Below are 23,204 nucleotides of genomic sequence, written 5' to 3' on the forward strand. Positions count from 1 at the left end.
ACCTTTATTCTGCTGTGGTTGGCCCCAGTCATGTCTGTAAAGTTAGTGTATAGGACAGGATAGTTAGGGGAGAGCTAAAGGATCCCTTAGAGAAACTGAGGCCTGGGATAATGGTCAGGAATTGGCACCTTAGGAATTTCCTTATGAACTAGGACTTTCTCTATCAGGATCTACCAATAATTCTGGCAGAGTGTCTATTAATCTTCTTGGTGGTTATGTGTTGAGGACACAGTGCCACAAAAACGTATAACAGGGTTGACAAATTATGACTCACCAGCCAAATCTGGCCAGCCACCTGCTTTTGTAAATAAAGCTTTATTGGAACACAGCCATCCCATTCATTTACGTATGACCAATGGATGCTTCCACACGACACTAGTAGAGTTGAATAGCTATGACAGAGACCATCTAGCCTGCAAAGCCTAAGTTATCTGGCCAGGAAAATACCTAGTCTACGAGAGGGTCAAAAAACATGAGCAACAATTGGACTAAACCAAAGGCAAAGAAGTTTCCTGAATAAACTGAATGCTTCGAAGGCCAGTGTAGCAGGGGTAGGGGTCTGGGGACCATGGTTTCAGGGGACATCTAAGTCAACTGGCATAATAAAATCTATTAACAAAACATTCTGCATCCCACTTTGAAGAGTGGCGCCTGGGGTCTTAAACGCTAGCAAGCGTCCATCTAAGATGAATCAATTGGTCTCAGCCCACCTGGATCAAAGAATGAAGAACACCAAGGACACAAGGCAATTATGAGCCCAAGAGACAGAAAGGGCCACACGAACCAGAGTCTACATCATCCTGAGACCAGAAGAACTAGATGGTGCCAGGCTACAACCGATGACTGCCCTGACAGGGAACACAACAGAGAACCCCTGAGGGAGCAGGAGAGCAGTGGGATGCAGACCCCAAATTCTCATAAGACCAGACTTAATGGTCTGACTGAGACTAGAAGGACCCCAGTGGTCATGGCCCCCAGACCTTCTGTTGGCCCAGAACAGGAACCATTCCCGAAGCTAACTCTTCAGACATGGATTGGACTGGATAATGGGTTGGAGAGGGATGCTGGTGAGGAGTGAGCTTCTTGGATCAGGTGGACACTTGAGACTATGTTGGCATCTCCTGCCTGGAGGGGAGATGAGTAGTGGAGGGGGTTAGAAGCTGGCGAAAAGGACGCGAAAAGAGAGAGTGGAGGGAGAGAGCAGGCTGTCTCATTAGGGGGAGAGTAATTGGGAGTGTGTAGCAAGGTGTATATGGGTTTTTGTGTGAGAGACTGACTTGATTTGTAAACTTTCACTTAAAGCACAATAAAAATTATATATAAAAAAAAAACATGAGCAAGACCCCCCCCCCCCCCCCACTACAACAGTGCAATCTGCAGCCAATTATGGGGATAGTACAGAACTGGGCAGTGTTTCATTCCATTGTACATGGGGTTACCATGAGATGGGGCCAACTCCATAGCAGCTAACAACTCCTCATAGTCCAAGCAGAAACAGGGGCTGTGCCTCCTGAGATGTTTTGTGACGTGCCCAGGTAAGTCTGCATCAGTCTAAGAAGTCTTTAGGCAGCCTCACATAGTTCTTCATCATTTCACATGAACACAGTACTTTGCCCACCTTTAATGTCCTGTTCTAGTGCTTACTTTTTAAATGGGTTGCAAAGGAAGCATCCTGAGATTTGGCTTTCATAGGCAGAAAGATAAGGAATCTTTTGGATAAAGAAAACATAAACCATGTAATAGCAAAAGCATGAGTTTTGGTATCGGACAAGCTCATAGAACTAGCTTCCAATGTTAGCTTCTCACTGAGAGGCTGGATGACCTTTAGAAAGTTATTTAGCTTCCTTATTATTATTGGTGTCTTGCATGATTTTTGTGAGGATTCAACGATGTATATAAAATGTCACCTGCTATGTACCTTAAACGATTGCAAAACAATGACTACCTTTTTTTTCTTTTCATCACTTTTTTTTTATTTCTTGTACTTTAGATGAAAGTTTACAGAATAAACTATTTTCTCACTACACAGTATACATATTGTTTTATATCATTGGTCAGCAACCCCACAACATATCAACACCTCCCTTCCCAACCTCGGATTCCCTTTTACCAGCTTTGTTGTCTCCTCCTGCCATCTAGTTCTTGCCCCTGGGCTGGTGTGCCCCTTTAGTCTTGTTTTGTTTTATGGGCCTGTCTAATCTTTGGCTGAAGGGTGAACCTCAGGAATGGCTTCATTACTGAGCTAAGAGGGTGTCTGGGGGCCATATTCTAAGGGTTTCTCCAGTCTCTGTCAGGCCAGCAAATCTGGTCTTTTTTTTGTGAGTTAGAATTTTGTTCTACATTTTCCTCCAGCCCTGTCTGGGACCCTCTATTGTGATCCCTGAACAATGGCTACTCTTTTTTTTATTATTATTTCTTTTTAAAAATAATTTTTATTGTGCTTTAAGTGAAAGTTTACAAATCAAGTCAGTGTCTCACACAAAAACCCATATGCACCTTGCTACACACTCCCAATTACTCTCCCCCTAATGAGACAGCCTGCTCTCTCCCTCCACTCTGTCTTTCCGTGTCCATTTCGCCAGCTTCTAACCCCCTCCACCCTCATACTCCCCTCCAGGCAGGAGATGCCAACCTAGTCTCAAGTGTCCACCTGATCCAAGAAGCTCACTCCTCACCAGCATCCCTCTCCAACCCATTGTCCAGCCCAATCCAACAATGGCTACTCTTGATGGACTATCTTCATGTATTGTGCTAGGCACTTGTATGAGGCACTTATCACATGTCATCTCCTTTGCTGTAATGAGAAGTCAAACTTTAATGATAACTGAGGTCTGTGCAGCTCGCTCTGGTACCGGTAGGCCCCTCTGTGTCAAGCACCTGGGATAGTTTCCCATTAGAGTTTGACTAGAGATCCTGGGCTCAGGTGAGGTTCAGGCCACATCTCTGGAAAGGCTGAAGTGGACTCTGAGAAGCTTTTCTGGGTGAGAGGTCTTCTTCTCAGCTGTCTCTGAGAGAGGCTGAAATCCCGTCCCAGTTTCTTTTACACCCCAAACATCCTTCTTTCACACTCAGACCCTGTGACGCCAGGTTTGTTTTCTGGCCTGGGGACTGTTGTTGTTGGAAAGGTTCCACTGGGCAGCTGAAGTTTTGCAATAACATGACACATATGCCTGCAGACTTATCCTGTCTCCTACTCTCCTCCTGGAGGGTCTGTTCCTTGTTTTTAAGGCTTTGTCATGTGTTCACCATAGTCAGTGTTGCCTTTGAGTACGTGGCAGGTTCAGCATCGACAGGCTTGCTTTTTTGGTCTTCTCTTTGATTCTCTGCTTCATTACACCTGGTTGGGTGGAGGGATTCTTTTTACATTCTGGCAGATGGTGTACCTGGCCAGCTAACACCCTAGAGCTTGAGAGCAGACATCTTCTCATAGATGAGTGTTGACCAGAGACTCTGTTCTGCTTTTATAAGGAACTGGGAACTCTTGCTGAGCATTTTGTATCAGGGACTAACTACCAAGACATTTCTTAACATTTCCTAGAGTTAATTTTTTTTTAATCATCTACATTTTCTAGAAGAGGAAAGTAGAGGGTAAAGAGATTAAATAAAGACAAGAATTCAGCTTCATCTACTCTGTCCCATTCCATCACAAACAAAAGAAACCAAACCCGTTGCCATCGAGTTGATTCCGACTCATAGCGACCCTATAGGCTTGAGTAGAACTGCTCCACAGGGTTTCTAAGGAGCGGTTGGTAAATTTGAACTGTCGACCTTTAGGTTAGTAGCCGAACTCTTAACCACTGCACCACCAGGGCTCCCCCATTCCCCTATTCCCTTAGGACTTCTAAATTTAGTGTATAGAGACTTTTTCTACACCTGTGATTTCTAAAAGTCTTTTTTTGTTTTCTGTATGACAAAATTCTGTGCTTTCTTTATGGGGAAACACTATCTCTCAGGAAAGATGGTCTAGGGAGCCTTAACTCTTTTCTAATACTCCCAAGGTCCAAAGCCCCGTTTTCTTCTGCTTCAGGGTGGCTAAGTTAACTCTAGTAGCCTTTTGTGGAGTAGTTTGACTTCCCTTCCTTCTCCATCTCCTTCTTTCTTTTATCTTCATTTTTTCTAGTTAACTTCTTTCATAATCTGATCAGGGACTTCAAGAAGGCTCTAGAACCAGGCCCTGTGGGTTCAGTCTAGAAGGATCTTGCCTTTGCTCCTTTGCCTCTTTGACCGGCACCAATGATGGAGCAATCCCTGAGTAACTCTGATCCACTGTAGATAGAGCTACCAGCATGGACATAAGTGGAAATGCATTTCTTATAAGTTTTACCATGAAAACGCCCCCGTCTCTTTGTGCATGAGGGTGCTTGTTTGCCCAAGTCACTGTACTTGTCAGAGGTAACTGTTCAAAGCATCCTTACCCAACCTTACCTGCCAGTGTCAGAGTGTTGCTCTTCCAGGCCTACTTTGGACCCCTTGGCTGCATTTTGGATTGCTCCTGACTCATCTGGTAATTCCTGTTGGGGATAGCTGCTGCAGTTGAGATTTGGGGTCACTGAGGTAACAGTACCTCTTGGTTGGGTCCCCTGTCCCCCAAACCAGCACTCTTGGCCTGCCTAGAAACCACGGGGTGATGTAATGACCTGAGGCCTGGAAAAATAAACAGCTCTCAGGGAAACCAGCGGTAGCCGTTGTAAGCAAATACTCCACAGCCACCTGGAACCTCGCACATGACGCGATTGGAAGGAAGAATGAGTAATCCACTAACGTTAGCAGCGGAGGATGGGTCTGGGCTTCTGTGCGTTTAAAATATCTATATAAAAATAAACACTCGATGTTTATTTCTATAACTGGCCTTCTGGGTGACTTTCCGTCTGTCATATGCAGGTGCCATGGTCAGTCATGGCCAGTGAGAAGAGAGAGCTGGGGACGGGGATTGGTGGTCAGCTCAATGGCTTTCTCCATAGTGACAAAGGCCTTGCTCTTTGTCAAGTTTTCTCTTTGATGAAAGGAGCAGTAAACACTCTTGGAGGCACCAGAGAGCCTAGCCCAACAGTCCATTTTTACCTCGCTTTAAAAATAGCCTTCCTGGTTAATCTGCTCCTTCATCCCACGTAGTCTGCTTGGAAGACGGAGGGCTGGTGGTGGTGTGGGGGGTGTGGCTGTATGATCCAGCCTCTGGGACTTGCAAGACTTGCTAGACCAGCAAAGGTTTTGTTTTTCTAGGTGAGTTTATATGCTTTTTGTTGTTTGATGACAAAACCTAGTGTCCTAATATTTTCCTTTAGGCCCATGCTGCTAAAAAACTGAAATCAAATGCCCTGCCAAGGTCTTGTAATTGGCTCATCCCAATTTGCTGGAAGTTAGGTATGGCCTCTGTTTGCACTGAAGGTCCTCACTCTGTGTTTATTTGTAAAGTGACTTTGGAAGTAGGCAGGGCCTACAGCTTATAAACACACTCAAACATGCGGTATTAGGCTTTGCTGGGAGAAAGAGTGAGGTCCTGATATTTTATTTTGACAAATTTTAAAACATGTCTTCCACATTCCTCCCTTGCCTGTGCCCTATCTCTCATCTTTCCTGAATTTTGATTTACTAGCTTTTGCTCTTTAAGGTCCAAAGTCTGTCAGATCAAGGTCAACAAATTTACTGAGAAAAAGGAGAAAAGAGGTAGCTTATCACCTCTCAATATTTGTCCCTGCAAAAATAGTGTGAAACATTTCATATTCTTTTTGGTGGGAGGGTTGTATCAGCTCATTTAACAGCATGAGTCAATTGAGATGGGACCTTTTCTAAAATCTGAGTGGATGTGAGTCAGTGATACTTTGGGGAAAAAGTTTTTAAAAAGCGCCCACATGCTATATTGAGACAATCCATCATAGAAGAAATGTCCTCTGTAGAATTTATATCTTGTTCTCCTCCACCCTGTTGGAACTGGGTCCATTTGTCTGTGTGAGACAGGACGTGGTCACCACTGCAGACCATGGTGAACCATGAATGGTCATTTTAGGTTCTGCAGAGGGAAGCTATTTAGGAAGGCTGCTTGGTTTGTCATTTTCCCTTACACCTCCTCACTGTGACACTTCATTCCAGCAACATGTCCTATTTACAGGCCTCTTGAAAACATTCCTGGGAGTCGCTGCTGTCAGCCAGTGTCAAGGGTGTGGGATAGGCATCGGCAGTTTTGCAGTGAAGATGAGGCCTCTGAGACATGGCAGGCTGGGTGTGACTCACAGGCCATACAGCAGCACCGTGGAATGTCAGAAGGGAGAACCTGGAAGCATGAGCAGCCTTGCCTTTGGCTTTGCCCCTTCCGGGGTGCCTGGGTTCGGGTCAGGCCTCTGAGCTGGGGAGTGGACCTGAGCCTGTCTACCTGTAAGATGGTGGCCTGTCAGAAGGGAAGAATGGGAGATCATCCAGTACCACCTTTCATTTTAAATGACAAAACAGAAGGACCGGGTAGTTAAGGGCCTGTCCAGGGTCACAGGCCCATTAACAACTATTATGTGCTAAGATCTCTACTTGGTGCTACGGGGGCCAAGGGAAGATGTACCAGGAAAATCTAAGGAAGTAGCTGATTGGCAGTGTTGTACCAAAGAGAGGGGGCAGTGGGTGTGATCGGCCCCAATAGGGTGGACTATTTCAGCACCAACGTTGTTTTCAATTATTGGTATGGTGATCATAAAAAGCTGGCTGACTCTTATGATATTATCTCTTAATTTAAACCCTTGTCTCCTATATTGAGGGCAGACTGTTTCCGTTACCCTGCCTTTGGGCAGCCACTGCAGTCCAGCTGAGGAGATTAGTCATTCACGGGGATAGGTCAGGGAGACCATATTTACTCCATGTTTGTGGAAGACACTTGACCTTAGACTAAAAAAAAAAAAAAAAAAAACTAGTGCCATCGAGTCGTTTCAATAATAATAGCAGTTACCATTGACCAAACCCTTACTATAGGCCAGGCACTGCATTAAACTCTTTACATATACTATTGCATTTAATTGTCATAATGACTCTATGAAGTATGCACTATTGTTAATCCTATGTCTTAATCTCTTAGTGCTGCTGTAGCAGAAATACCACAAGTGGGTGGTTTTAATGAACGTAAACGTATTTTCTCACAGTTCAAGAGGCTAGAAGTCCAAATCCAGGGTACTGGCTTTAGGAGAAACCCTTTTCTCTCTGTCAGCTCTGGGGGAAGATCCTTGTCTCTTTTCAGCTTTTGTTATTTGGTTCCTTGGCAGCCTTCATGTGGCATAGCATCTATCTTCCCTTATCTGTGTTTCCTTGCATGTGTACTTAATCTGATCTTTTCTATATCTCAAAAGTGATTGCCTTAAGATACACCCTACACTGATAATGTCCTCATTAACGTAACAAAGAAAACTCTATTCTTAAATCGGATTATATCCACAGGCAAAGGGGTCAGTATTTACAACACATATTTTGGGGGGACACAATTCAATGCATAGCACCCTACTTTCACAGGTAAGGAACCTGGGGCTTAGAGAGCTTAAGTAAACTTCCCAAGGTCACAGAGCTAAATCTTGGTAGAGCCTGATCCATCTGACTCCAAAGCCCGCGTTCCTGATCACCGTGCTCTACTGTTTCCAACTATTGTTGACTTCCATGAGACTAATGGCTAGAATGTACAGGAGCACGAGTGATAGATGCTTACTGTCACCTTCAGCCTTCCCAAGGAAGCCCAGGTATCCCTATCCTTCCACCCCCCCCACCACCATCCATCCTCCACTCCAGTTCCTGGGACATCTTCCTTCTGACTGCCCTAAACTCCTGGGATTTGGGAACAGCCATCCAACTGAGCTTTTATACCATTCTTACTCTGTCTGGGACTGGAAATAAGGAGCAACATTTTCTCTCAGTCAGTTGGTAATCAGAGAGGTGCCCCCCTCCAGAGAAGTGGACCAAGGTAGTCAGTCCCCTTGCAGGTTAAGATTGGTTGATGATGTATCTTTTTCCACTTCATGTTGATGCCTATTCTGTGGAGGCAAGGGGGAATCCCATTCCAATGGAAGAGGTGATCAATTTAAAATTGTGTAAATTCTGCTTCTATTCTTCCCACCCCACCTCTAACCAGGTATACACCTGAGCACAATTTCAGGGGTTGAATTTGTTCTATTTGGCAGTGAGTTTTGTTTCTTCCCCACCCTGGAAGGGCTTTTCCTCTGGTATTCCTCTTTTCTGGGCCTGTTGTCTGCCATCTGTTCTTAAAGGAACCCTGAGTCCTGGTTCTGTGGGTTCCTCTCCTCTTCAGGTGTCCTTGGAGCCCTTGGATGGCTTTCAGTCACATGGATGTTGAGATTTGGGAACTGCCAATGGGCAAATGGCAGCTCAATGATGGGCATGATGGGCAGAGTCAGCTCAGCAAATGGTGCTTGGAAAATGATCCTCTAGGGGCCACTTAGCCCCTCCTGTGAAAAAGTGCAAAGTACACAAGGAAGAAAAATAATCTATTCACATAGCTGGCTTGAAACCATAGGTGCTAAGACCCCATGTGGCTAAATAAACAAAAAGGGCCTGCTCGGTGATATACCATAAATCACTCCTTAAGACTCTGGTCTCCAGCAGAACCCCGTCCCCTGCAGCTCCACATCTCCAGGCCTCGTGCTGGGCCTTCACAAACACTAAAGTCAGTTACTTAAAACTTGGTCCTACCTTTCCTCACTTTTGCTTCTGCAGCTCTTTCCCCGGCCAGATTCCCAGCCACCCAGGCGTTCTGGAACCATCCTGATACCACACGCTCACACTGACCCAGCCAACACTGAGATGGGAGCCATGCGATTTCTTACGCCTCTGGAATTTCATGTTGTGATTTAGAAAGGTTGTTTTTAACACATGCTTTGTTGTTTTGGGTTATCTTTTAGCGTTTCATTCATTTTTGATAAGGGGCTAGGTGGGTGTGAGGTATCTGAAGGGGTTTCAGTGTGATTATAGGTGACACAGTGTGAGTATTTTCCTTAATATTCTTGGCTCAGAGGGATGATTCCTTTGCAGTGGAACATAAATAAACTCCTCCTTTTTCAGGCTGAGTAACTTTTTATTGATTTTCCCCTAAGAAAATCCAATGCTTGATAGTCTGAGGGTTGAGTGTAGCTCTTTCCCAGGACGAGTCAAGGGAACAGATCTTTTTTCGGCCTCTGTGGTCTCATATCCTCAGTGTGGCATTTACTCAGCTGTGGGCAGCCCCATCTCTGGAGTGTCAGGCTTCAACGGCACGAGGTGGTGTGTGAGGATTCAAGCAATAGAGAGGTTTTTGAACTAGTTACTCTTTGTTGTTGTTAGCTGCCATTGAGTTGGCCCCCAACTTCTGGTGACCTCATGCACAACAGAACAAAAACTGCCCAGTCCTGTGCCACCTCCATAAATGGTGGCAAATTAGACCACTGTGATCCATGGAGGTTTCATTGGCTGATTTTTGGTAGTAGATCAGGCATTTCTTTCTAGTCTGTCTTAGTCTGGAAGCTCTGCTGAAAACCACTGAGCATCATAGCAACACGCAAGCCTCCACTGACAGATAGATGGGCAGTGGCTATACATGAGGTGCATTGGCTAGGAATTGAACCTCGGTCTCCCATGTGGGAGGTGAGAATTCTACCACTGAACTACCAATACCCACTTAAATGCTCTTTATGGATCCCTTAAACTTGAGATTCTATGGCTCTCCTATGAATAAGGAGCTAGGGGCCAGGGATGAGTGTGGTGAAGGATCAGAAAGAATATGACAAAGTCCTTGTTCTCAAGGAGCTTAAGTTAGAGTACCAAGCGGTCCATAAGGGGAACAGATACCGAGTTTTAGATTCAGCAGAGCAACACTTCACTGTGGGTTGGAGCCCCCAGGGAAAGCTTCGGGGGTTGAGAAAGGGCTTCAATGAGAGCAGGTTCATATCTCGTTGCTAGTTTGTCCTGCTTGCTACATCTCAGAACTTTTTTGGCCTCTCCAGTGCCTGACACGGTGCTAGCACACAGCACCCAGTCAGGAACAGTCTGTGCAAGAGCTGGGTCCATAAAAGTTCTTGACCTTCTTTGCATCCTCTTCGTGAATCCTAACATCATGTGTTATTCCTGTTCCTTCTTCAGGTGCAACTCTCCAGGAACACCCTCCACTCTCAGAATATTGTTCTTAGCCTTGCTGGCTCCCACTCCCTTGTTCTGTAGTATAAGAAACTGTCAGAACGTCCTGAGTAAAAAAAGAGTAGCTGCCCTTAATTACCAGCTGAGCCCCCACTAGAGAGCTTCTGGTTTCTTCTCTGGGGAGGTTGTGTCATTCATTGAGGCATATTCCCAATACACATTGTTTTTGACCAGTGACTCTTCTCAGTTCTTCTGTGTGTTCTTCTCTGTTAGACTGGGCTTTTTTCGTGATTCACTTTTCATATGGCCCTTCTCTGACTGCTGCTTCTCTCCCTCATATCCCCTCCTGCCTCCACAACTGTGAGGTTCCCATGCTCTTTCTCCAGAAAGTTCATGGCATGTCTGGCCCATTGGTACCTCCTGACAACGTTTTCAGAAGGTGCTTAGGTGTTAGGTTATCCAGGGTTTTTGCTTTTCTATTTGTTCCTTCCTTAGTAGTTTTTCCTCTGGAAGTCTGCAACCACAAAGAAAACCCAGCCCAAGGAGCTGAAACTCAAATCTTCTAATGTTTATGTTTTTTGGCCATTTTTGTTAAAAAAGAAGAAAGAAAAAGATGATGGAGAAGTAAAGGTTGGCAGGATAAAAGGATAAACTCTGGGCTAAAATCAAGATTGGGGATTAGCTGAGAATTTAAGTTATCCATGGTCTCCTTTGCTCCTAGTTACCACAAGTAACTGAGATGGAAGGAGGCATGGGTTAGTCATAGCAGACAGAGCTGCTCTCCACGCTGTGCCTGTCTTGGCTGAATGCATAAGAACCCGTGCCCTGGGCCTGAAGACAGCTTATGTTTGTCTGGTTCTGCCTAGTCTTTCTCCTGTCTCCCTTCCTGCCCTCTCCCAAGTTCACGTCAGTCATGCTTTGCTCTGGGACTACAGGAATTTGGTGGTAGAGAGGGCTGTGTGTTTCCTGGTGGCAAGGGATGGACTGTGGTCTCATTTCTTCCAGATGGCACTTTTTTGTTTTGTTTCTTAGTCAGTTAGAGCATTGTGAGTGAAACTTAAACTATTCATTGCCCAGTAGGGAGTGGCCTGGCTCTCACTTCTCTGTACCATCCAGTGCTAGGACTATAGGCTGTGGGTATGCATGAGTGTGTAAGTATGTGTGGTTATTTGTTCACACACCCCCTTGGACAGCCCTGGTTATTCCTTCTTCCCTGCTGTTTACAGATGGTCCTGGCCCATTCTCATAGTTATCAGGCCAAACCTTCTAATCTTGCCGTTCTTCCCTGAACTTTCCTAAGCAGAGATTGAGTGTTTTACAACAGTGAGTGCCCACTTCTGGTGAGCTCCCTCTTTGAGCTCATGGCCGCAGAAAGGCCCTTAAAATAGACCACCCACCCCGTCTTACATTCTGGAAGGCGACTTCTTGGTACCTGGGAAAACTGGTAGCCAAGTATTTTAGAATTCATTTGAGGGGTGACCAAAAAGGGGAGTGACAATGGTCCCAAGGATGGGGCTGACTTTTGGATCCTCAGATACACAATGAGCTTATGCCCCCGGACTCAAACATACCAATGATCGTGAAGATGGTACAAGACCAGACAAGGTTTCGTTCTGTTGTACGTAAGGTCACCATGAGTTGGAGCCAACTTGATGGCAACCAGTAACAGCAACACTTACTGATTAGCATTTGCCTGACGTCTGGAGAAGCACTGCAGGAGTAGCAATTGATTGATTGAAGGGTTTGAGAGGGCAACAAAAACAATTATGGGGTAAATTGTTAAACACAGTTGAACCAGTCTAGATGTTTCACCTCTCTACTGCTGTGTAACAAGCCAGACCAAAACTATTATGTCTCATGTTTCTGTGGGTTGACTGGGTGGTTCCTGACTGGTTTTACCTGAACACGCTTCTGGACTTAACCAGCTAGAGGGTCAGCTGGGCTGGAATGTCCAAAATGATCTTACTCACAGGTCTGGCTGTTGTGCTGGCTATGGGCTGAGGCTCCTGGGTTTCCCTCTAAGTGACCGCTTATCCTTCAGTAGGCTGACCTGGCTTCCTTATGTGGTGGTCTCAGGGTGATTTTCCAAAAAAGTGAAAGAAGAAGCTTCTAGGCCTTTGCCTGTGAAGTCAGGTTCATCGTCACGCTGCCCCTGGGCAGAGGTGTAGCTAGGGTAAAGAGCACCCAGGAGTAATCTCTAAGTTTGCAGCCACGACTGGAGGGATGTGTGAATCGCTGGCAGGCCTCATCTGGCGCCCCCTTGGACTTCTGCCTGGGGGCAAATGGACTGCTGTAACTCCCCCTTGCTATGCCTCTGTCCCTGGGGAAAGTTCCTCCTTCCACCCTTTGTGTCTCATTTGCAGCCTGATTTATGGCTTTAGAATGTTAGCCTTGGAGAGTCTTCATTTAAAGCCTCTGTCAGAGGTTGGTCAAAGCAAGTTAGGATCACTGTGGAGGGATCTACACAATGCACGCGTACAAGGAGGCATACTTTGCTAGGCCCCATTTTGTAATGATCTGCTACACTGAGTAAAAGAACAGTATAGGTTAGAGTAAAAATCCATAACCTATGGCAGCGAGAAGGTTCCTGGGTGACACAAACAGTTTGCATTCCACTACTAACTGAAAAAGGTTTTTACTATGGAAGGTTACATAAGATTACAGCCGTTGAAGCCCTATGAAGCAGTTCTACTCTGACACACGTGGGGTCCCCATGAATCAGAATCCACTCGATGGCAATGAGTTTTTTTATGGCAATGAGAGACAATATTGCAAAGAGGTGAAGGGAGCAGACTGCCTGGGCTGGAATCCCATCTCAGCTGCTTCCTTGTTGTATGACCTTCAGCAAATTACTCTACTTGTCTGTTTCTGTGTCCCCAACTTGTAATAAGTTAGAAGTGAGTTATTGCAAGTAAAGCATCTAGTACAGAGCCTGGCACATGGTAAGCACACAGATGTTCACTGTTGTTAATTGTTTTACAGTTCTGTCGTAGTGGGTGAGTTACAAATTTAGCTTTAAGTTTCCCGGCTCAGAGGTGAAGGGAGGATAATGCTGAGGTACAAGACTTGTGGTGCGCTTAGGTTCAGAAGAAGCTGTGCTGTGTTGAACAGGCAAGCATGTTTTTTAACCCACTTGGTTTTGAATGCAGCAGATTTGGAGTGGTTTGCAAAGCACCTGACCTGGAAGAACTTCACATTAGAAAAATTAATTAATTTTTCCCCAAGAGCAAATAGAGGCAGTAATGTCTAGGGGTTAGCAAAGTCAGGCTTGACTGTTAGAAGCTCTTGACTGAAGTCCCAGCTCTCTTCTCGCACCGTTGAGTGAACTTGGGAAATGCATGAGTCTCTCCGAACTTCAAGATCCACATCTGCAAAATGGGTATAATAATAGTGTTTGCCTCACAGGGGCAAAAAGATTAGGAAGTAAAGCCCTTAGTATAGTGCCTGACACACATTACTCAATGAATACTTATTTTATTATTATTTGTGTAAAGATGATTTTAAGGGAGATTTCCTTTTTTTGAGAAAACAAGCTGTCTGTGTACTCTTTGCAAATGGTTAATGTTGTTATTACAAACCCTGTCTTTCTTTGAGGGGCCCTTGGACTTGTAAGAACTGTGTGCATTTAGCCTTCACTCTAATTTCCTGCCTGACCCTTCTCCTATTTTTCCCAACTTTATCATTTATATGAGTTTATTCCCCATAGAACTTCACACAGCCCCTATGGAAGCTGACTTGAAAGCATTTCAGAACAGCCTTCAAGGGTTTCCAGAAACTCATCAGCCAGGTCTAATCCAGGGGTCTTCCCCTATCCTTCGGTGGCTCCTCCCACATTCTGCAGATTTCAGGATCCCCAGTGGTGTGAAGTCAGGTCCGTCATTGCTCTGCTCCTGGGGAATTTCCTCCTCCTGCCCTTTGTGCCTTGCTTCCAGTCTGATTTATAGCATGAGAATGTTAGCCTGCAGAGTCTTAATTTAAAGCCTCTGTCAGAGGTTGTTACATCAGTGTGGTGCCAGTAAAAAGCTGTTTTCCTTTGGTTTGCTCCTCTGTCTCCTTTTTCATGGCGTGAAATATGAGGTAGGAAAATAAGGCTCCCAAGCTGGGGTTGGGGGAGCTACTGGAAAACTCGTGCGTAATCTCCTTGAAGTTACCGTGTTACAACTCCAAGCAGGGGCTGAAGTAAAAAATCTGGTCTTCAAGCCAGGTCTCACCAAGGCCTGCCTCTGCCCCTTCAGTTTATGTCCCTTTCCCACAGTGCCTCTAGATGCTGTTCTGGTGGTAGTTAACCACTGGGTTCAGAATGTCTAGTCTGATGTTGGTCAACTGTTCTCAACTCCTGTGGCTTCAGCCAGGAATCCCTGGTGGTGCAAGCAGTTAATGTGCTTGGCTGCTAACTGAAAAGCTGGCAGTTCGATTCTACCCAGTGGTCCTCGGAAGAAATGCCGGGCAATCTACTTCCAAAAAATCAGCCGTTAAAAACCCTACAGAGCACAGTTCTACTCTGACACTCTGAGTCAGAATCAAGTTTCTGGCAACTGGATGCTATACATACCTGCCTCCTGGTCCTCAGATATTTTTATTCCCTTAGGGAATATTCCTGGGCTATTGTTGATCATTTTTCCTAGGAGCGAGACAAACTAAGAATTATTTTCCCATCATTTGACTTCTCTGGAAGACAGGGGTTGAGCTACGTAGTGTCTCTGTGTACACTTACATCTGGTTTAAACATAAATACTTGATATATGTATTTGCAAAACTGTTATTTCAGAGTTTGGCTCCTTGAGAGCAGAGCTGTTTCTGTTAGCTGGATCATTTTTACTGTCATTCAGTGAGCAGCATGTTCTCCCTGCTGCTGATAGCAACTTCCGGCTCTAAGAATGATATTTTTTATGACACGCTGTGAAAATTTCATGGGATGCCCATGACTGTATTCCTGTCAGCATCTCCAAGAGGAAAGTTGTGGAATAACGTTACAGTAAATGATACAGTGAATGAAAAGAATCATGATACAGTATAAGTTTATGGTATGATTTTTTTGTTGTTTATTTTTTTGTTAAAAAAAAGGAGTGTGTTCATATATTTTTGCATGTGATTACGTGTATAATGGAAGTCCCTCAGTCCACCCAGAGGCACCTCAGAAGAAAGGCCTGGCGATCTACTTCTGAACAATCGGCCACTGAAAATCCTATGGAGCACAGTTCTACTCTGACACTCATGGGGTCAGCATGGGTCAGAACTGACCTGTCGGCAACTGGTAACGGGTGGTATGTGTATAACAAAAGGTCTGGGGAAAATATAATATATAACTTTAGTGGGCTTTTGGGTTTTTCTCCTTTTTCTCTTGACTGAAGTCCCAGCTCTCTCACCATTGAGTGAACTTGGGAAATGCATGAATCTCTCCAAACTTCAGCATCCACATCTGCAAAATGGGTATAATAATAGTGTCTGCCTCACATGGGCAAAAAGATTAGGAAGTAAAGCCCTTAGTATAGTGCCTGACACACATTACTCAATACTTATTTTATTATTATTTGTGTAAAGATGATTTTAAGGGAGATTTCCTTTTTTTTTTTTTTTTTTGAGAAGACAAGCTGTCTGTGTACTCTGTAATAAGAAAGGAGCCCTAAAGAAAGCCAGTGCTATTTATTTTGAATAATTAAAAAAAAGAAAGGCAGGCTGACTGGTTGACTGGTAGAACTTTCAGGTAAGGCATGGGGGAGGATTGAGGCCCTCCTGAGCTGGCCTTGCATTGGCACAGGGCACCATGCACTGTCCCAGCCTGGGCCTGGCTCCTGGGAAGCCCGGCTTGGCTGTTCAGACACATTCACATGTGAGTCCGCCGAGTGCAGACACAGTCCTGCTGGGCCCATTTCTCCCTCCCATCGAATGGAAGCAGTGTGTGTAATCAGCTCCAGTCCATGTCTACTTTGTTCAGCGTGCTGGAGGAGGGAAAGGATCCTGGGTGGACCTGGTTTTTGCTCCTCTTGGGCAGTGAGCACCGCTCCACCTGAGGCTGGCTGCTCGTGGCTCTGTCCCCCTGTGTCTGGGCTTAAGGGGAGTATCCACAGAGACAGATGTTCCTGAGTCAGCTCACAGGGCAGCTAGACTCCCAGTCCAGCCTCTCCAAGAGCCAGTAGCCACCACATCAGCTGGAACTACTCTGAAAACAGTCAGAAAACCCCGGGGCGAACGGGGGCTCTGATAAGGAGCAGGCCTGGAGTCCCTGGTCGGGAACTTATTTGGTGTGAATGCTGATGAACCCTAGTGGTGGAGTCGGCCACGGGACCTTCAGTCTTCCTCCCCCGCACTGCTCTGGGCTAGTGGGAGACACAGCTCTGGTGGCAATTCATCGGTGAAGCCATCAGTGAAGCCATCGATTCCTTGGGGCCAGGCCTGGCCTGCACTCCAGGCACAGAAGACAAGAGTGATAAGTCACCGCAGGCTGTATCTTCTCTTACAGACAAAGTCCACTCGTGTGACCAGGAGAGGCAGAGCGCCCTGGAAGAGGCCCAACAGAATCCCCGTGAGGGCATTGTCATCCCCGAGTGTGCCCCTGGGGGCCTCTATAAACCAGTGCAGTGCCACCAATCTACGGGCTATTGCTGGTGTGTGCTGGTGGACACGGGGCGCCCGCTGCCCGGGACCTCCACACGGTAAGGCCACCCACAGCCTGCCATGCACCTTGGGCTGGACATGGGGGCTTGAGGACCAGCTTCCTGTTATGTTGGCATCTCCTGGCCTTAGGCCCTGATTTGGTGCCAGTCAATCACTAGGAGAACAACCTTTCCATTTATGAGCAGACGATGCAGTTTTTGTAGACAGACCCTGGGATTTGGACTCTGGTCACAGGCCTGTCTTTTCCTAGCTGAGCAACCTCCGTAAAGTACGTAACCTCAGTTTTGGATGAGAATATTATCACCCTGCCTGAGTCACCAGGTTCTACGGATCAGACATTTCCTGTGTGTAGATAAATAGGGTAACATCATTATCATGCTTGAGTGATTAAAACAACATGTCTGAGTATGTCTGAATGGGGTCATGTATTCTGGGATTTCCTTGTGGCTGCTGGACAGTGCAAGTGATACCTTGCTGCCAGCCCAGGAGCTCCTAGGCTTGGTGACAACATAGGTAATTGTTGGGCAGTAGTGGCTGAAGTAGGAGTCCCCGAGTGGTGCAAATGGTTTACACACTTGGCTGCTAACCAAAAGGTTGGAGGTCTGAGCCTACCCAGAGGCACCTCAGAAGAAAGGCCTGACAATCTACTTCCAAATAATCAGCAATTAAAAACCCGATGGGGCACAGTTTTACTCTGACATGCATTGGGTCACCATGAGTCAGAATTGCCTTGACAGCGACGGGTAGTGGCTGAAGTAGGCTCGGCCTCTCTCCAGCCCTGATCCCTCTCTTCCCAGCTATGTGATGCCCAGCTGTGAGAGCGACGCCAGGGCCAAGAGTGCGGAGGTGGAGGACCCCTTCAAGGACAGAGAGCTGCCAGGTGGGAGATGATGCTTTCCCTTGCTGACTCCTTTCTCTTTCTGACCCTCCATCTCCTCGTTATCCAGAAGCAGCTCCTTGTTCTGGGTCTGTCTCGCCATTTGTAGGATGGACTACAGGTGCTGGGCAGGGACATCACAGGCGTGGGTGCCAGGAACCCTTGGATCTGCATTCCAGGCTGGGGTTTGTCCCTAATTAGCCCTGCATCCTATCACATTGCTTCTCTCCTTTCTTTTTTATCTTTGTCTTAAAATGTAGTCCCTGGGATAAAATCCTATACCTAAAATTCTATAGTTCTTTCTCTATCCTGAGGAGATTGGGACAATGCTTTGGGATCACCCCTTTCTTCCAGGGCTGCAAAGACAAGAAGACTTGCAGCAGGGCTCTCTGTCAGCCTGCCTTGCAGAGCGCCCTCGCGATGATCCCTGGTGGCACAGGATGGTGTCACACACTGAGGGTGTGACACCAGACACACAGGCAGAGGCACCAGGACCCATTTTTATAGTCATCTCTGTCTGCAAGTTACAATAAGATTACTAAATGCCTGTGATTTAGAGCACTGAAGAAAATAGTCATTACTCAACATAAATTCCATCAGTCCCATTACCCATCAGGACTCCAAAGTGAGAACTGAAAGCAGAGGGCCCTGAAAGTCAGGGGGTTTCCATGTGAGGCTTTTAGAAGTCATTCAGTCACAAGGATAGAGTTGTGAAGACCAAGGTACCCCCTTTTAGCCATCCCCTCCACAAGTGTGAATTGAGCCTCTACTATATACCAGGGACTGGGCCAGGCAGTGTGTATAATTTAGTGATTGAAACTGACATGAACGTTTCATAGTGGGGGAGACAAATAATGTACAATAAATGGATACATACATGCCATGTAGATACTCTGATGGAAAAAAGCAAGGTGCCATGAGAATGACAGGGAGAACGGACGGTGGATTTGATGGTGTCTCTGGGTGATAATGTTTAACCTGAGACCTGGGGGATTTGGGGAGAAAACAGAATGAAATAGTTGTTGGAGAAAGGAGCATTATGGGTAATGTTGAGGGCCCACTGGTGTTGGTGATCATGACTTTGTCGGGACACCCATTTCTCCATTGTGTGGTGTTTTTTCCCCTAAATACTCAGCTCCATAGAGGTAGACATGGAAAAGTCATATCTATGAGAATGTTCATTATGTTTGGGGTTTTGCTGGAATACTACAGTGGAGGAAAAGAGGAACAAAGGGCTTGAGGGCATTTATGACGGCGATTCTATAATTATAATCTAAGCTGCATGAGGAAAAGAGTCAAAAGAGGAGGAGGTTCTTGAACAGATAAAGTGGTAGGTCTACTTGAAGTCTGCTGATCATTCGGGTTCTCTCCCTCCCCTGTGCTCCATAGCACCTTGTCCTTACCCCGAGAGTAGCACTTTTTACACTGTAGTATGGCCACCTGGCCGTTAGCTTGAGTTCCCCAGTATACTGTGGACTTCACAAGGATGAGGACCTTATATATATTTCACTGTTGTACCCCTAGCATTTAATATGGTGCCCGAGTTGGTACTCAGTGAAAGTTTGAGGAATGGAGGAAAATTGCACGTTTATTAGCCATTTGGTCTATTACCCATTGATCCCTTGCGGGCTGAGGGTAGAGGTTTATGAGAATCATCTGAGCAGTAAACAAATCCCAAAAGTGAATTTGGCTGGACAAGAAAGAGGTTTGGGAAAAGGTGGTCGTTGAAGAAGTGGTTTATTTATCTGGCATCTGCCTTCAAGTCTCACTTTATCTTTCAGGCTGCCCAGAAGGAAAGAAAATGGAATTTATCACCAGCTTACTGGATGCTCTCACCACTGACATGGTTGAGGCCATTAATTCAGCAGCGCCCACTGGAGGTGGGAGGTGAGAATGTGAGCAGGATTCTGGCCCAATAGGGAATGTGGGGCTCTTGGCTTTTCAGGGAGCCCTTGGGTGGTACAAATGGTTAACACACTTGGCTGCTAACAGAAAGGTTGGAGGTTCAAGTCCACTCAGAGGAGCCTCAGAAGAAAGGCCTGGTGACCTACTTCCAAAATATCCACCGATGAAAACCCTGTGGAGCTCAGGTCTACTCCGATACACGTGGGGTTACCAGGAGCCAGAGTCAGCTCAACAGCAGCTGGGTTTTGACTTTTCTGGTGCTGAAGGAGGCCGGGAGAGCGGAGAGGATCTGGGCAAGGCAAAGGCTGGAAACTGGTCTTTTTCCTGGAACCATGTAGCCATGGCCCTGTCCCCCCTTCCATCACACATCTTCCTGCCCCTCTACACCCTGCTCCCCGTTCTTTGGAAGCTGCTTGTCTCTCGCTTTTAGGTTCCTGATTTGCAGGCAGCTCTAGTGCATCTGGAGACTTCCAGCTCTGTAATCGCAGAAGGGAATGCCTTGGAGTGAGAGTCCTGAATGGCAGGAAGGAGTCCTGGATGTGCCAGGGATAGGGGGAGGAACAAAGAACTTTGTGAGTTCCTGCTCTTCTGAGGAGGCAGGGGCCAGGTACCAAGGAGCTTGGCATGGTGGGATCGGACACTCCCATAGCTAAATCTGACTTAGTTCAGGAGTTGGTAGAGTAGCTGAGGCAGTACTGACATGAGGCTGAAATGCAAGCTCTCCTGGTGACCAACATCACTAGTGCTCACTAGTTAGGGCTGACTAGCTCAGTGGATTGGAGCAGGCATCCACCATCAATTTACTCCATACTTACCGAGCACGTAGGAGGTACCAAGCACTGGGCTAAGGACTAGTTATTCTGGATAACCAGTGAATATCTGAATATTCTGATATCTAAATGTGATATGAGACACATTCTTGCCCTCAAAGAATGCAAGCTAGTGGTGGGTACTAGACTGTAGACAGACAATTACAAACTAGGTGGCAAATGCGGGGACAGGGGTAGAAGAGAGAAGGGTTATCTAACTAAGTCTGGAGGAGTCAGAGAAGGCTTTCTGGAGGAGGTGATATCTGAGCTGAATTTTGAAGGATAGGTAGGACTTAGCCAGCCGAAGAAGGGAGAAAGCCATTCCACATGGAAGAAAAGAACATCATGACTCCAAGCAAGTGCACGTACACAGCTCAGTATGACTGGCTGGGGTGGATGAGGTGAGGAGGAGGAGGTAGGAGTGGTAATAGGTGAGGCAGACAGGTACCCCAAGGACCTGCATCATGCTAAGTAAGCCAGAGGGGAAATGTCTTAGTTTCTTACTGCTGCTGTAACAGAAATACAGGCGGGTAGCTTTAAAGAACATAAAGTTATTTTCTCACAGTTTAGGAGGCTAAAAGTCCAAATCAGGGTCTCTGGCTGTGTCGATTCCTTCCTTGTTAGTAGCCTGGGCGTTCCTTGGTGATCTTCGCATGGCATCTGTCTCTCCCAGTTTGTGCTCTCTTCTGTGTCTATTCTTCTCTTTTTATAACTCAGAACTGATTAAGTTTGGGACACACCCTACACTGATATGGCCTCATCATCATGATAAAGAAAACCCTGTTTCCAAAGGGGATTACATCCATAGGCGTAGGGGTTAAGATTCCAACATATAGTCTTGGAGGGCACAATTCAATCATAACAAGGCTGCAGAGCAGGGCCCAGGGAGAGGCCTGTTCAGGTTCCTTCCACAAGGCAAGGAGTGCCCCTCCAAAGACAGGCCCAGGCCCCCAGGCTCCTAGAAGGGCCCAAGCCTGGCCATCTCAGTGGGGATCAGCAGGACCACATAACCAGGGCAGGAGACAGGGCTCCAAGCATAGCTGTCAGTGGTTCTGCATCCTGAGGCAGACGAAGGCAACAGTCTTGAAAACCCAGTTTTAAGTCTCATGAAAGTGAGTGCAGTGGTTTTCTTGTGTGCTATCACTTTTTTTTTTTTTTTTTTTTAATCACTTTTGAAGACTGCTTGTCTGGGATCTTGCTCTCAGTACCCCTGTGGTCCTATGAGCTCTGGGGCTGGTTTTTGGCCGTGGTGGTTTCCTCTCACCCAGGGGGTGGGGGCAGGCCTCCCTCCAGGAGGAGAACAGCACCAAGTCTCCTGAGAAAGACAAGACAGGGTCTGACCGGCCGGCCACAGGGAACTGCTCAGTATCTAAAATAGAGAGGGCTATGTCAGTGTCTCCAAGAGGAAGGGAGCAGGTGGGGTTTGAAAAGACACATTCGGCATTATATGTCTTTATGTTATTTATGGAGCCCACAGGCAGTGCAAACTCTGCTCGGCTGCTAACTGAAAGGTTAGAGGTTTGAGTCCACCTAGAGGCACCTTGGAGAAAGGCCTGCAATCTATTTCCGAAAAAAGCAGCCATTAAAAACTCTATGGAGCACGGTTCTGCTCTGATATACATGGGGTCACCGTGAGTCAGAATTGACCCGATGGCTACTGGTTTTTATGCTATTTATGTTTAGAATATGAAAAAAGAAAAAAAAAAACCCAAAACCCTGTTGTTTCACGGAAAACCGGGTGTGAGATATCTATGTATATTAGATGAATGGAAAAAGAAGAAAAAGAGAAAGCATGAGTTTAAAAATCCTGGTCTGGATGCTTCGCCAGCATAATCCCCCGAGGCTGCTGGCCCTGACCACCAGGTGAGGTGTCCTGAGGGAGCCTGCCCAGTGGTTATGCCTTTGTCCTAAGGGAATAAGACTCAAGCTCCACCCTCTTTGCTCCCACTGGAGCCACAGCCCTGAAGCACTGTGTGGCCTTGGCTCCCCTGAGGATGCAGGGAAAGGGCACAGCTCACTGAGCCCTGGGACATCAGGTAGGGGGCCGCAGGGGTCGGGAATCCTGATCTGCCTGAGGCCAGGAGGAGTTTTAGGAGAGATGCTATGCCCTTGAATCACAGGCTGAAAGGGTTTTACAGAAAATTAAAAATTAAAAAGTTTATGAATTTTTTAATATCAGTGTGTCCTTAGGTGGATTTGAACTGCCAACATTTTGGTTAGCAGTTGTAGCTCTTAACCACTATGCCACCAGGGTTTCCCCATAAAGATTATGGCCTTGGAAACCCTATGGGCAGCTCTACTTTGTCCTGTAGTGTCACTATGATTTGGAATCGACTCGACAGCAGTGGGTTTTACCTAAGCTGGTCCAGCAAGATGACTGACCTGGCCTATCGCCCATATCTCCTATTCCTCTCCTTCTCACCCTTTTGCTCCAGCTAGCCAACCCTCCTGGGTCCTCAAACAGACCAAGCACTTGCTGGCCCCGAGGCCTCCATGTTGACTGCTCCTTCAGCCTGGATGCTGTCCTCCATCTCCCCATGACTAGCTCCTCCTTGTCTGTGTAAATGTCACATGCTCAGAGAGGCTGTCCACAGTCACCCAACATAAAGGAGCCACCCAGCCAACCTCTACTGCAACAGTGCCCCTTTTGATTCTTGACCTAGCACTTATCACTATCTGATATTTTGCTGGTTTACTTGTTTATTGTCTGCCTCACCCCACCCAGCAGGAATTTAAGTTCTGTAAGAGAAGGGGCACTTTCTATCTTCTTCTCCACTGTAGTCCAGAGCTTAGAATAGTGCCTGGCACACAGTGGGTGCTCAATAAGCATTCGTTAGGTGAATAGAAAGCTGAAAGGATGGATTGGTAGATGGACCTGGTCTGACATAGACAGGCATGTCTTGATAAGTCTT

The 23,204-nt window shown here is 46.4% G+C and overlaps 1 protein-coding gene across 7 annotated transcripts in view; it reads left to right on the top strand.

The window, feature by feature from the left end:
* Nucleotides 1–23,204, top strand: part of SMOC1 (SPARC related modular calcium binding 1) — a 176,753-nt gene that overhangs the window by 136,341 nt on the left and 17,208 nt on the right. For all 7 annotated transcript variants that reach the window (XM_049898536.1, XM_049898537.1, XM_049898540.1 and 4 more), the window contains exons 8-10: nt 16,547–16,739; nt 17,499–17,581; nt 19,360–19,465. In XM_049898536.1, coding sequence (XP_049754493.1) covers nt 16,547–16,739; nt 17,499–17,581; nt 19,360–19,465 — 382 coding nt within the window. The remainder of the gene's footprint in view (nt 1–16,546; nt 16,740–17,498; nt 17,582–19,359; nt 19,466–23,204) is intronic.

This window comes from Elephas maximus, chromosome 10 (assembly GCF_024166365.1).
Source record: "Elephas maximus indicus isolate mEleMax1 chromosome 10, mEleMax1 primary haplotype, whole genome shotgun sequence".
NCBI lineage: Eukaryota > Metazoa > Chordata > Mammalia > Proboscidea > Elephantidae > Elephas > Elephas maximus.